Genomic DNA, 14,452 nt, shown 5'->3' on the forward strand with positions numbered 1-14,452 from the left:
CCGTTCTGCATTGCCGTACCGATGGCTTCCATCTTCGCCTCTGCAACCGTTGAGGTCTTCACCCGTATTCTTGGGCAAGGGTTCTACGTTATACCCCGTAGGCCTGAAACACATAAATAAAAGACAAATTGCAGCTACCGATAAATAAGATTAATATACTTAATTGAGCACAAAACTCATGCAATATCTTCCAGACAATCTTTGGGTACAGAAAAATAACAGGAACCTTTGGGTATACGATATGATGAACCGTCTTGTCGAAGCAAATAACTAACGGTTAATTTGGGCATACGACCCGGAGGTCCCGGGTTCGAATCCCGGTGAGGATGTAACACAAAAATCACTTTGTGGACCCTGGTTTGTTTACGACATTGCAAGCCGATCACCCTTATTGTCCGAAAGTAAGATGATCCGTGCTTCAAGCCACGTTAAGCCGTTGGTTCCGGTTACTACTTACTGATGTCAGTACGTAATCGTTACATGAGCCATGTCCTGACATGGCCCCTGCGCCGCCAAACTCAATAATAACCCCGACACCAGGGTTGATGAGGTTGGTAATTCACCTCACAACCCACACGGTAGAAAACACTAACGAATACACTTTTTTTTTTTCAGATATAAGACTGAAAAAGGGTATGAAAACGGCGAAACAGCGCCTTGGAAAGATATTGAAAATACACAAAATGATATATTAGGTTTTATAATAACTATAGAATACTATAGATAAATAGCTTACTATAGGAGCCGTGGTAGCCCGGTTGCTAGAACGCTTGCCTCTCACTTTGAGGTCGCAGGTTCGAATCCAGCACAGGCCTAAACCAATGATTGTCGAATTTGTTTTCGGATTCATGTTTGGATCATAAATGATTACCACGTGCTCAGCGGTGAAGGAAAACATCGTGAGGAAACCCACATTCCCGAGAAATGCATTTTCGGAGGTATGTGACCTAACCTGCTTGGCTTGTTTCCGGTCGCTTCTGTAAAAATCCGGACCTGTCAAATCGTCGGGTTAGGTAAGCGGACCCTGTGAAAAACGGCATAGTGCTAGGGATGATGAAATAGCTTACTATAGGTACTGGTGGCGTATATTTTATATATGTATGTATAATACGGACCAATTCATGTTGTGGATCTTCAGCGCTTGACTATAATATAACACGATGAAGAAATTCCATCTACATACTCAATATAACCTACAGGGTTTCAGCTTCAGATCTCCGAATCTGACCACCCATGATATTCAAATTCAAAAATATCTTTATTCAGTAGGTAACATAGTTACACTTCGAATCGTCAATTTTTACATAACGAACGTCTCATCCGCCTAAAACTACTGCAGCTTCACACAACCTGTATAGCCGGGGAAAAGAAGCTGCAAGAAAAACCTCGGCACAGGGCCCTAGACGTTCTTTAAAAAAAATAAACAAAATATTTTTATACAATTGAGTAATTTAGCTGCCTAATATCAGTTCTCAGACAGTTAATCCCATGCATTCATCTAAATAATCACTAACTTTATAATAGGTAAGCGATATTTGATGTTCTTTCTCCTTCAGCTCGTATCGATATCAACTCCCTCTGGGTCTGTGTCTCGAGAGTCTTTAGACTGTCCTTTGTTTGGTAAAGACATTGCAGACTGATTCACCTGGTTGTCCGAAAAGTAAGATCCGTGCTTCGGAAGGCACGGCTAGCTGGTGTCGGGCTACTAGCCCAAACGCCTCCAATCCGCAGTGGAGCAGCGTGGTGGAGTATGCTCCATACCCCCTGTTCCCAGCAAGTGGGACGTGTATAGGCTGTTTATGTTATGTATATACGTCCCACTGTTGGGCACGGCACATATCTCCCCCTTTGGACCCCTCTACTGGGGTGAGGTATGGAATAGATTATGCTCCATTTCGTGGTGGAGTTCGTCCACCACGCTACTCCACTGAATTACATAATGTCGATGGAATTTCTCTATTGTATTGTAATGCTTAAAGTACTGATGATGTTTTAATTGTTTCCTTTTGTAAGTATCAGCTTATTTAAAAGGATCCTGGGAGCTTAAATTTTGTCCCGGGTCAAAGCTCTCAGCGCTCCCCATTTGTCCGGCCAAGTAGTTAATGCCATTTGCGGCGAAGCAACAGTAAGTCACGTTAAAAAAGGGACAAATGATTATCTACCACGTCCAATCTATTTGATTTGATTTTGTATGACACCGCATAAAATCTGCTTCTCTGCTGTCTGTGTCAATTTTCAACAATTCTCAACTTCATCAGTACACAAAAAAATCAGATAATAAAAAAAAAAAACTAACAAGAATATTTGGAATAAAATTTAAATATAGGATTGTTTCGGATTGGTTTTGAAAGAAGCTATAGCTCGGATTAAAGTACTATAATCATATAACTACCTCGTATAATATATAAAAATTCATTATAAAAAATGGGCTAGTAGTTTTAACTAGTCAAATCAATTACTTTTTACTAAACGTAAACAAATGTAATCACTATTGAATTTGTATGAAAAATGACACTGACGTCATAGAAAGACTTCTTCAAATGTTGAATTTATAAGTTAAAAAGAAAATGTTTTTCGTCAGTTTTAGATCTGTGTTTATTTAGTCAATCAGAGTTTGATAATTTATCTTTGACCCAGGGCTACGACACTACCCAATTGTGTCATCAATCTATATATTTCAAAAAAAGAAAAATAATATTAATCTATGTCGAAAGCTACACATTACTGAAAATATACTTACTAATTATAATACAAGTAAAAGACTATCTGTTGTAAGAAAATTATACTTATATACTTGTTGACAATCATCCGTCCCTTTCCTTTTCGGCGGATAAGAAAATGACAGGTATAACTTAAAATAAATTTAGATGGCGTCTGCAGGAATTAGCACCAATATTTACTTATTTTTTCACGTTTGCCGTTTTACCAACAAATATATAAGGGTGTTTCCCATTTGGCCGATGAATCGACCCAATGAGACGTTTTTTTCTCTATCGCCATAATAATCTAACTCCTGTATGTTAAAAGGAAAATATATCCCATTGGGCCGATTGACCGGTCAACCAATCGGTCGGACGGGAAACACCCTAATATAGTATTTTTAATCTGAGCTTAGTGTCCAGTGAGTAATGTAAAATAACATATAGATATTTGTCTTAAAAATTAGTATATGTTTTTCATATTAATTAAAATAATAAGTTTTGACATGATCTGATAATTGTTTAGTATAAAATAAAATTGTTGTAATTTTTCTTTTTTTGACAGCTGAATTTAAAATCTACGCAATATAATATTTAAAAGACATTCATCTGTTACAAGCCCACCTTGAGATCGATGTAAATATTCTAAAAAAAAAAGTAAAGTAATTGTATTTAAAACGCTTTAGGAACATTAAAAAATGTCGTAACGTTTTTAGTGATAATAGTTGTGTAAGTTTGATTTATTTGTTATTTTTTTTTATATTTACTTGTAAAATTAAAAACTTGCGTACGTTGAAATAAATGCAACAAGCGAATTGTAACATTTATTTTCTATAATGTGCACTGGGAATAAAATTAATGTGGGACTTTCCGAGATACTTTCCCCAAAAAAATGTAGACGGCGCTGTAAGACTCTTCGTTTAGCCTTCAAATTCCATGGATAACAGATATAGCTTATTATAAGATTAATGACTACCTAAATGATAAAAATGTCTGGTATTGAATGTGTTCCTCTAGTTATTAAATAACTTGTAATGTATATCCTCATTGGTTTTTAAAAGATGTGTTGCTGTTGCAGTTTCTTGTCATTTCTTCTCCTCAGCCATAACACCTTGCGAAATGACGTAAATTCAAAAATGTTACATTGACCTTCAACAAGTTTATCCATGATAATTACGTTGAATAAATGATTCTGATTTCTGATTTCTGATATGCATCTTTTTTTTTTCTTCTCGCGCGCGACGTGGAGACGTTTTCGGGGCGTAGCCCCTTTAACGTGGTGGCGCTCGCCGCCCGCAGAAACGGGCGTGCCACGAGGGTGGGACACGGCGGGCGATGGTCGCCCCGTGTCAATCCGTGGTGCCGCTAGCGAGGTCGAGCCCACCGGGTGGTTCCCCGTTGGGGGAGGCCCAGTGAGCGCCCGTTAGCTTGCGGTGGTGTCAAGTCCGGTGTGTAGCTGCTCCATCGCCGGGGCAGCTGGTGTCGATATGCATCTTTTATCTTTGATTTTGGGTATAAATGATGACCCTTTTTATTACACCCAGGCATAACACACCTACCACCCAAGATATTTAGTAGGTAGCAACATAATTCTACAGATATCTGATCCAAATATCAAGCAACAATTATTTTTATATATGCCTCTTCCTTTAAATTATATTTTTGAATAATTATGTACCCGAGCAATGTGTAAATAGGTAGTTATCGCGTTAAAAGTATACAGCGCCATATATATTTTATTTATGGAACTTATCCTGGAATCGAAGTCGTTTTCACGAACACGTTGGACAGTATTTGTATATCAGTGTCAATAGTTATTCCTGCTGTATCACTTATACAGGGTGATAGTCTAGAAATCACAAACATGTAATTATTACATACTTATGAGAAACATATATAAATTGTTTTTCCTTTTTGTAAAATGACTTCTGTGTACATTTTCTATTTTAAATTTGCCCTCAAAGGATGATTTTGGGGAACCTAACTGAATAGTAACCCGCTAGCCACAAGTTGGTAGCTGCGATCAAGGATCCAACAGTGTTACGTTGGAAGTTGCATATATGCGTCGCGCTGTGCAAACTTCGATAGCGCGTTGTAGGCCCGCATTGAATGATGCGCGCCATCTGTTGGATATGAGCGTAACTAGCTCGTCCCCTAGTTGGGTCCGCCACAGTGTAATTCTGAACAGCGTCCAAACTGCAATAGAACTACAAGTTGCAATGCAGCTGCCAATATAATTTAACGACTATATGTACCCACACCTCTATAATGGTCGAATTTTATAAACTTTATCAATAAACATCAAAATGTACTAAGAGGTCGTTTGTTTATATATCAAACAGACATTTAAGGTAAATTATTTACCGTAAATATCTGTTTTCATTATCACAGAAAAGACCCTCACGTTCAAACACTCATATTTTGTCGGTTTATACAACATTCTATAAGTCTCAGCCTGGACACTCCGTACGAAAATTACGTTCTTAACGCGTGCCGCCTTAACTCGTGCGTGCGAGTGAGATAGCGAGCCCGCGCTTACTCCTTAAGTCTCACAGACTGAAGTGGGCACGTAAATCGGGGGTGAGGTAATTATGCTCGTATCGGCGTAAAGGGGGGATGTCCCTTCTATATGGTTTATTTTTATGCCTTTAATTAAATTATTATTGTATGAGTGTTTGAATGTATGTAATAACAAGAATTACATAGAAGTAAATGTTTCAAGCGCCTTTCTGCTATGTGTAAGTTTTAGATGTAATTTAGATTTAGATGTCAAACGGACAGATATATACATAAGCTCACGGCTATTTACCAATTGGGGTAGGCAGAGGTACATCACATTGTCATAATGAACCCGAATTCGTCTGTCCACTTGAAATCTAATATAAGTGTAGCATAGAGAGTGTGTACATTTGATTTTCAACATAAACTTACGATTAGTACATTATTGTAATATACATACTTACTAAATTAAATAAATTATATAAATATATGTCATAAAACAAACAGGTGTGCTGGTGGCGCCAGAACTTCTTATGAAGTACACCTGGTGGACAAAACATGAAACTTTTGACAGCTGTCAGTTTGTAAGAATCTATAAGATAGACTTCATTGTTTGTAGTCTATGGTATTTTTGTTTTAAATACTATTTGTATTTATTAACCCTTCGAATGCGGCAAACACTGTTCAGGGCCAGACATAATATAAAAACTATTGTGCCTCTTATATCAGCAGATAGAGGTTAAAGCAGATATATAAAAGCGTTCCAATTCTATTATATCTTTTTTAACTTTGTAAATGGTGTCCAGTGATGAGCTGAAAAAAATCAACCAGTTTCCTAACTATTCAATTGTTTTTACAACAGGATTATTCCCACTTTATGAACGTTGTCTGGAATGGTACATCACTAATGGTATAACTCCCGGCAAACTTCTTGAGCATCGAGTGTCGTAGTGGGGGAAAGTTCGCGCACGTACACTTCCGTGCAAAAAAAAATGAACTTTTGATTATTTTCTTAACTTCATTAAAAAAAACAATTATTAAGTATATTATTTAATTATGTAAATAAAACTAAACTTATCTATATTATTATAGTTTATTAAAACTTATATTATATTATTATACTTAATAAAAAAACTAATCGTCAGGTAAGTATGATATTCCTTCCATGAGATTGAAACCAGCAATACCAGAGCTAGTGCTAGGTTTTGGATCTGTAGACATAGACCTCGTGCTAGTAACTAATTCTTAAACTTAAAAAAAAGAGCAATAACAAAAACGTGACAGTTTCACTGCACGCAAGTGTATTCGGGAGTCAAAGGGACGAAGACAGAGTGCGCGGGGGAAGTGTCGACTGATCTACCAATAGCCGGTCGATGCGGGACTCACCCGCCCCCGCGCCCCGTACCGCACCACCAAAGAGATCTAAAATTCGGTTGTGCGCAGTCAAGGTCGATACTCAAGAAGTTTGCCGGGTCCTATACCGGTACTGTTTTTTCACTATTCTTCTTCTTCTAATCCTTTTATCCCCTGTTGGGATGTCGGTTTCGAATAGATTTCCACTCCTCGCGTTCTTTTGCAGCCTCTGTGCAATCCCATGACATGGCGAGAGTTTTCTACTTTCGATCAACCGAGCGTCGCCAGCTCTCTTGAGGCCGCCACCTTTAGCGTTCACGCGCACACCAGGTCAGAGCTCGTCGCGACAGGCGTTCCACAAGTCTTCTAAGGACATTTTTAATTTAAAAAATAATAGATATATTTTCGGTTCGCTCTCGTATTTCCAAATCCAAGAGCCGTGGTAGGCCAGTTGAAAGAACGCTCGACTTTCACTGTAAGGTCGCAATTTCGAATCCACCTATGACTATCGAAATCGTTTATCGAATTCATGTTTGGATGATAAATGATTATCACGTGCTCAGCGGTGAAGGAAAACATCGTGGGGAAACCCACATACCCGTATTGGCTGGTTTTCCCTTCGCGGGTTGGAAGATCAGACAGGCAGTCGCTTCTGTAAAAACCGGACCTGTCAAATCTTCAGGTTAGGTAAGCGGACCCTGTAAACGCGGGATAACGCTAAGGAGATCATGACTTCCAAATCCATACATACATACATACATAAACTCACGCCTATTTCCCACCGGGGTAAGCAGAGACTATAGAATTCCATTTGCTTCGATCTTGACACACTTCTCTTGCTTCCTCCACATTCATCAATCGCTTCATACACGTACGCCGGTTCAGAGTAGATCGTATTGAACCTTTTCTAAGGACATCTCCAATTTGGTCATCGTAAGTCCTCGGACTTCCAAATCCAAATTAACTTAAATTTACAATATATATAATATATATATATATGTAAGTACATAATTGCTACTCTGTGGTAAGATAATAATTTAAATAAAAGATTTAATGTTGAAAATCAAATGTAATTACGTATGAAAGTGGAATATAGTGTAAAAGATTATTGTAAATTATGAATTAAAATATTGATGAATGTATTATTGTTGTGAAGAAGAAAGAGTTTTCTAGAAGTACCCACTATGTTGTGTTTCATTTGGCAATGAGGAACTGTCCACGTTCATCAAAAACTATATAGATGGCGCTGTACAGATTTTCCTTCGTTTAACCTTCTAATTTCATGGATAACAGAGATATGCATCTTTTATCTTTGTTTTTGGGTATAAATGATGACCCTTTTTCGGTGTAATAACACCAAAACATAATTACATCTTCCAGCCATTATTATTCTGATCAAAATAAAGAGCAATATAGGTAGCAACATAATTCTATACATATCGAGATTCAAATCATCATCACCAGCCCATTAACGTCCCCACTGCTGGGGCACGGGCCTTCCCTATGGATGGATAGGGAGATCGGGCCTTAAACCATCACGCGGGCCCAGTGCGGATTGGTGGTGATTAACGACTGCTAATGCAGCCAGGACCAACGGCTTAACGTGCCTTCCGAAGCACGGAGGAGCACGTGATGAAAACTTTTTTTTGTGGTCACCCATCCTATGACCGGCCTTTGCGAAAGTTGCTTAACTTCAACAATCGCAGACCGAGCGCGTTTACCGCTGCGCCACCGAGCTCCTCGAGATCCAAATATCAAGCAACAATTATTTATATAGGTAATGCTTCTGTCATTACATTGTATTTTGGAATAATTATGTAAGTACCCGAAAAATATTCAAAGAGTGTGCCAGCGCAGTATGGAACGGAGTATGTTGAATATAAGACTAAGTGACAAATGTCGAGCTGAAAAAATCAGGAAAACTACCAAAGTTGAAGATGAAGAAGTTTCTATTCTATTCTAATTGTAAAAACTAGAGAGTTGAAATGGAGATGGACAGGACATATGATGAGAACAAGGAGGGACAAATGGAATAAGGATATAACGGAATGGTATCCCAGGAACGGAAAGAGACAACGGGGAAGACCAACTAAAAGATGGGAGGACGACCTTCCCAGGATCTGGAGGAGACTAGCAAAAGATCGAGACATATGGAGGGAGCTAGAGGAGGCCTATGTCATGAGGCAACCTGACTGTTAGGGATGCTGATATAAGTATATAAACATTAATATAAAACTTACTAACAATTAAACGTAATAAAATCTACTACTAACTACTTTGTAACTTTTGAAGTCAGCGAATAAAGGCTATTTTCATTTTCATGTAAGTACCCATAAGGTTCATCATATCCATCTTTGGACTTCGTATCAACAGTGGCTGCAAGTTGTCTTTGATTACTTGTGGCTCTGCCCACCCCATTAGGGATTACGGGCGTGAGTTTATGTGTGTATGTATGTAAGTACCCGAGTATAGTATTTTATGCAACAGTTGTATAAGAAGGGTGACCTAGTTATACAACGTTGCATACAATAATTTTTCTACGACGACGTAATTTTAAATGAAACAAAAATTATACAAAGAAAAATTTTATTTATAAAAATGAAGATGTTGAATGGTATTGTGTGATATGGTAATCAATAGTTCTTCATCCATTTTTCCTTTTTATTTTATACTTTTTAGTGTTTTGAAACGAAACACAAAAATTTTCCAATTTATTTTCCAACTCGCGGGAAAATGGCGGCAAATGTATACTTTTTTTTATAGTATATCTATGGCACCAAACAAAGTAAAGGTGCCAGTTTCCAGGTCAAAAAAAAAAACAACAACGATGCTTTTTTGGCGACATTATAGTACAGTTACACTTTGTAAACAATGCTTTTATAGGCCATAGAGCGTACACTTTTTCAAAGAGTTTAATTATGTATGTACTTATATTAGACTTTTTGGTTATTTAAATGCCAGATTAAAGTAGAGGAGTAGAAAAAACAATAAATAGGTAATTATCACGTTAAATCTCTACAGCGCCTTCATCATTGAATTGTTTTATAATATAAGAAATTAACAGGAAAGTATGGTCGTCAACCACGCGAGCGGGGAATCGTCGACCACACCCCGCCGGCGTGGTAGACTATTTCCTTCATTCGGTGCTTACCGCTACCGATTAAATCTTTCAAATATGTATAATCCACTCGCACGACGCCCTGAGCCCAGGTTCGTGCTCAAGTGGGCACCGTCAGGCCTGTTGTCTTAAATTTTGGACCGGGTGAGAGCCCTCAGCGCTCCCCATTTGTCCGGCCAAGTAGTTAATGCCATTTATGGCGTATCTACAATAAGTGAAGTAAAAAAAAAAACACGGATATAAACAGACTTACAGGCCACACCATCATCATGATCATCATGGTGATGGATCAGCACCATCGACACATACACACATAAAAAGGGGATAGGTTCAGGGAGAATGGGGACTCCCATTCAAATACGAGATTTTTACAAAAATAATACCTTTATTCACATACAACCAAATACTGAATGGTACAGTCACTGACTTGGTACAGTCTACGACATTATTTCAAACGCCCACAAAATCTAATGCACGAGTTTTCTACCCTAAGAATACAGGGTGTTAATGACACCGTAACGAAAACTTTTGAGGGATGATTCCGAGTTGATATCAAGTGGAATTTTCCACTTGATATTAACTCAGAATCTCAGAACAAAAGTGCTCAATCATGGTCTGAATCATCCCCCTCAGTATTCGGTACCATGTCACTACCATCCTGTGTGTTTGTACAATTATTATTTTTCATTGCGCAGCGCACTCAAGTGTTTAGCTACTTAAATATTAGATAAGTACCTACCATGAAGTTAAATAAATATTACGATTATTTGAGCTCATGTCTTTTTAAATACGTTTTTTCGTTTTCTCATGCCATTAAAACAATCTTAATTAAATTATATAATTTACAACAATTTTATTTTAATTTATACCTGCCATTTAGTTATCCGCCGAAAAAGAAAGGGACGGATAATCGACAGGCATAATGGAACACAAGTCAATTTTACGCAAAAATCTAAAACAACCCTCTAAAAATTTTACATCGGCCAATAACCCGACGGAGTTATGTTAGCACACGTCAAACGGGTTGCAAGCCAGCGAGATACACTTTAAAATTAACAGCCGTCAATCATCCGTCCCTTTCCTTTTAGGCACATAAGATAATGACCGGTATAACTTAAAATAAAGTTAGATTGTGTGTATAGGAATTAGCATCTATAACTTACAAAATACCCTATGCTGAACTGCTAACACAGCCTTAAAATTCACTTTTTTTAAATTACGTAGTAGGTAGGTAATACATTTTAGGGTAGGTTCACACTAGCGATTTGTCCAGCGATTTGACGGCGAGGCGAGATCGCGGCGTGCACGCGGCGACATCGCCACGATATCTCTGTGTGCTCGCGGCGAGCACGCCACAATTTCTCCGCGATTATTTTTAGTAGCACACTACCCACATTTCGCTACCGTTCGATTTAATCGTCTTCTAAGTAAGACAGCTAGAAGTATCTCCTCGTCGGAGTCCATGTTGTGAATGATGAAAACGGCCCGTGACGGTCACAACGGAAAGATTGCGGTGTGCTCGACGTGGGCTCGCGGTGATGAGTAAATCGAATCGTGCACGAGGCGAGTGCGTCGCGTGCTCGCCTCGTGCACGCCGCGATCTCACCTCGCCGTCAAATCTCTGAAAAATCGCCGGGTAAATCGCTAGTATGAACAGGTCATAAAGCCAATGAGCATTTTTTTCCCATGTCGTTCTAATACTTATTTGCATTTCTCATCATCATCATTAATTTAAGAGTCACTCTCTCGTCGCTGTAGCATTCTCCACGCTACTTTATCTACATACCTAGTACTACTACTTTACTGCTATTGCTATAGGTACTAAAATATTTATTTTTCGTCACTAAAGTTTATTGCACCGAAGGTATCGTACAAGTTGATACCAAATGGAATTTTCCGTCGCAAAATTCATGGTTATTTGTGTGTTTTAAAATTATTTTCAATTATACTCTTTTGCGATGGAAAATTCCGCTTGATATTAACTCAGAATAATGAGCTGAATCATCCTCCCCAGTATTCGTTACGAATTTACTTACACTCCGTACAGGTTGCCATACAAGTACGCATAGGTGTAGTGACACCGTAACGGATACTGAGGGACATGATTTATAGACACTGATTCTGAGTTGATATCAAGTGGAATTTCTTGTCGGAAATGCAGAAAAAATGTGTTTTTTTGTAAATTTTCAGTTTCATACTTCTGCGACGGAAAATTCCACTTGATATTATTTCAGAGTCATGGTCTGTATCATCCCTCAATATTTTCATTACGATTTCACTAACGCCCTGTATACAACACAGATCACAAAGATCTCCCTTCCCCCTCTATTGTCCCTTAGTCTCTTTCTAAGTCCATAACACTACTACTTCTACTTCTATTCTATACAAGAGGACTACTGCACCGTCTATCTCTGTTGTGGTACAGCTTCCACGAAGTCAACGACTCTACAGACTTCAATTCTTCAGGAGAGAGAGGTCTACCTCTGAATTCATCTTCAATATCTTGAAGCGTCCTATCTTTTGTCTCTGGCAGAAACTTCATAGCTACTATCAAACAATACGCAACCACGCCAGCGTACAAGCAATAAGCGCCATGTATTCCTATCGTTTTGAATAACACTGGTAAAGTTTTCACAGTAATGAACAGATTCGACGATAAAAATATTACACTAATCCCTCCAGCTAAACTTCTGTATTCTAAAGGAAATAATTCTCCTGCTATTATGAAAGGCAAAGGCACAGTTCCTGTTGCTATTGAGAACATATGAATATGTACCAATGTTGCTCCTATCAAAGGATGGTCATCGAAAGGCAACAGATCATGAGCCTTGCAGTAGGTGTAAGCAGCTGTCGCCAAAAACGCGAAAATATTTATACAAACTGTTACCAATAACATCGTCCGGCGTTTAACCTTCTTTATAACGTAAACAGCGCATGCGTTCGAAATAATTCGCTGGGTATCTAAAGTAATAATCATTAGTGCGATGTCCACGGGTCCTATGACATTTTCGAAGATGTCTATAGTGTACGCGGCCAGAATGTTAGCGCCAGCCCATTGGCCTAATGTATAGATATGACACATGATAAAAATAGGTTTATAAAACTCCCTCTTCTTAATCGTCGCTCCGAAGTAAACCAGAGCAGCGTTCACCTTTTTACCGAAAGACTCGTCAACATCAACATCCATTTTCGCTTCTCTAACAATTGTCGCGGATTCAATCATCCTCTGTAACTCTTCTTCTTCCCCATCACCTCTTAGCCATCTGAACACCTTCTTGCTCTCTTCATACTTCCCTTGATCAGCCAGGAAACTAGGCGATTCTGGTGAATATATAACTATTAACAGATCCGCGAATGCAATAAATGCACAGACCAACGCGGTAGTTTCCCAGGACAGATAAGATCCCATAGTGTGCACTGTTAAGACTCCTGTGGCTATGGTCAGGGATATACTGGTAAGGAAGGCTCCCCTGTTGTTTGGACTAGTATACTCTCCGATCAAAACGGGGCCTAAAGATGCGCTCATTCCCATAGATATTCCTTGCAAAACTCTAGCTATTAGAAGAGTAGTAACACTGTTAGCAGTAAGTATACAAAACCACCCGACCAACAGCGGGACGATGGAGACAAGATTGGCCGTTCTTCTTCCGAATTTAGCCATGATGGTGGGAACGATGAAGTTACCAGCAACCAGCGCGATGCCCAGGATCGATGCTGAAACAATAGAGATCAGGTTAGAACTTCTCTTGGATTTGTAGTTAAGGAAAACGTAGGTAGAATGTGATGTCTGTGCCGTGTTTATCAAAATTTACAAGTCTACACGTTCACAAGCTACAAGTTACAAGTACGTGTAAATTACGTTTAAGTGTCAAAAAATCTAGAGGAATTGTAAAATTTACTTGTGAAATAAATGTTGATAAACACATTCTTGTAATAATGAGAATTTTTACAAGACAATTTCTTGTAATTCACACACACACACACTTGTAAGTTTTGATAAACAGGGTACTGGTGTTGTAATTTAATGCTGAACTTGACATAATTCGATTTATTGACTATGCTTATGATGCTTGTTACGCAGAGCGAGAGAAAGTGACAGAATAAAAAAATAAAACACTAAAAAAATATCGCCACTGGAAAGGCAAAATTACTTAAGCGCCAAGAGGCCGTGTAGAGAAAAAGCCGTTTAAAATATTTTTCATAATTTATCCAATTGGCACGACGTCCAAGTAAGATTACCTACTTATCTTGTTTATTTTTTCATTTTCTACATCTAATAATACATAATTATCATAACATGGACTGCTATTTTATGGTATTTTGGCGCTTACGTAATTTGTTGTTAAATTACACCCGGAGACTCCATACAAACATCTCATTTCAATGAGGAAGATAGTCTGCGCGCGCTCTGTCACTCCTTAGCGGCTAACTGCCATTTCAGACTAAAGTAAGACCCAGAGGGGGTGAAGTCGGCGGCCGGTATGAGTTGGTGCGGGGCAGAGAGTTACCGTTCTATACGTAGTAATACATAATGTGTGTGTACATTAAATAAACATGGACAACAACTCTCATAATTGAAACAAGTATTATTTTATTCGTTTGATTGTCAAAGGCGCTGCATCAAGTGATTGTCATTTCAATTGATCTTCTGGTTAAATACCTATTATAGTTTTGTGATTAATATGCGGGTTGTTATCTGTAGCTGTTTTTGTTTTGTGTTGTAATTATGTAAGTATGTACCTACGTCACCTTTAGTGAAAACAACTAAGTACTTAGAACGCCG

At 38.4% G+C, this 14,452-nt stretch overlaps 2 protein-coding genes across 4 annotated transcripts in view; one reads left to right on the plus strand and one right to left on the minus strand.

Annotated features, from left to right (window-relative positions):
• Nucleotides 1-3,660, plus strand: part of LOC126377762 (lysine-specific demethylase phf2-like) — a 39,791-nt gene extending 36,131 nt beyond the window's left edge. Inside the window, exon 25 of the mRNA XM_050025591.1 lies at nt 616-3,660. Coding sequence (XP_049881548.1) covers nt 616-695 — 80 coding nt within the window. The 3' untranslated portion in view covers nt 696-3,660. The remainder of the gene's footprint in view (nt 1-615) is intronic.
• LOC126377738 (facilitated trehalose transporter Tret1-like) overlaps nt 1-14,452 on the minus strand; it is a 214,370-nt gene that overhangs the window by 193,075 nt on the left and 6,843 nt on the right. For 2 of the 3 annotated variants that reach the window (XR_007567976.1, XR_007567977.1), the window contains exon 3: nt 10,196-13,383. Coding sequence is in view for 1 of the 3 variants with exons in the window: in XM_050025546.1 (XP_049881503.1) it covers nt 12,050-13,383 (1,334 nt within the window). In the remaining 2 variants the exon portion in view is untranslated. Of the gene's footprint in view, nt 1-9,966; nt 13,384-14,452 lie in introns of those variants that run through there. The other variant, XM_050025546.1, reaches the window with a different exon arrangement.

Source organism: Pectinophora gossypiella, chromosome 24 (genome assembly GCF_024362695.1).
Source record: "Pectinophora gossypiella chromosome 24, ilPecGoss1.1, whole genome shotgun sequence".
NCBI lineage: Eukaryota > Metazoa > Arthropoda > Insecta > Lepidoptera > Gelechiidae > Pectinophora > Pectinophora gossypiella.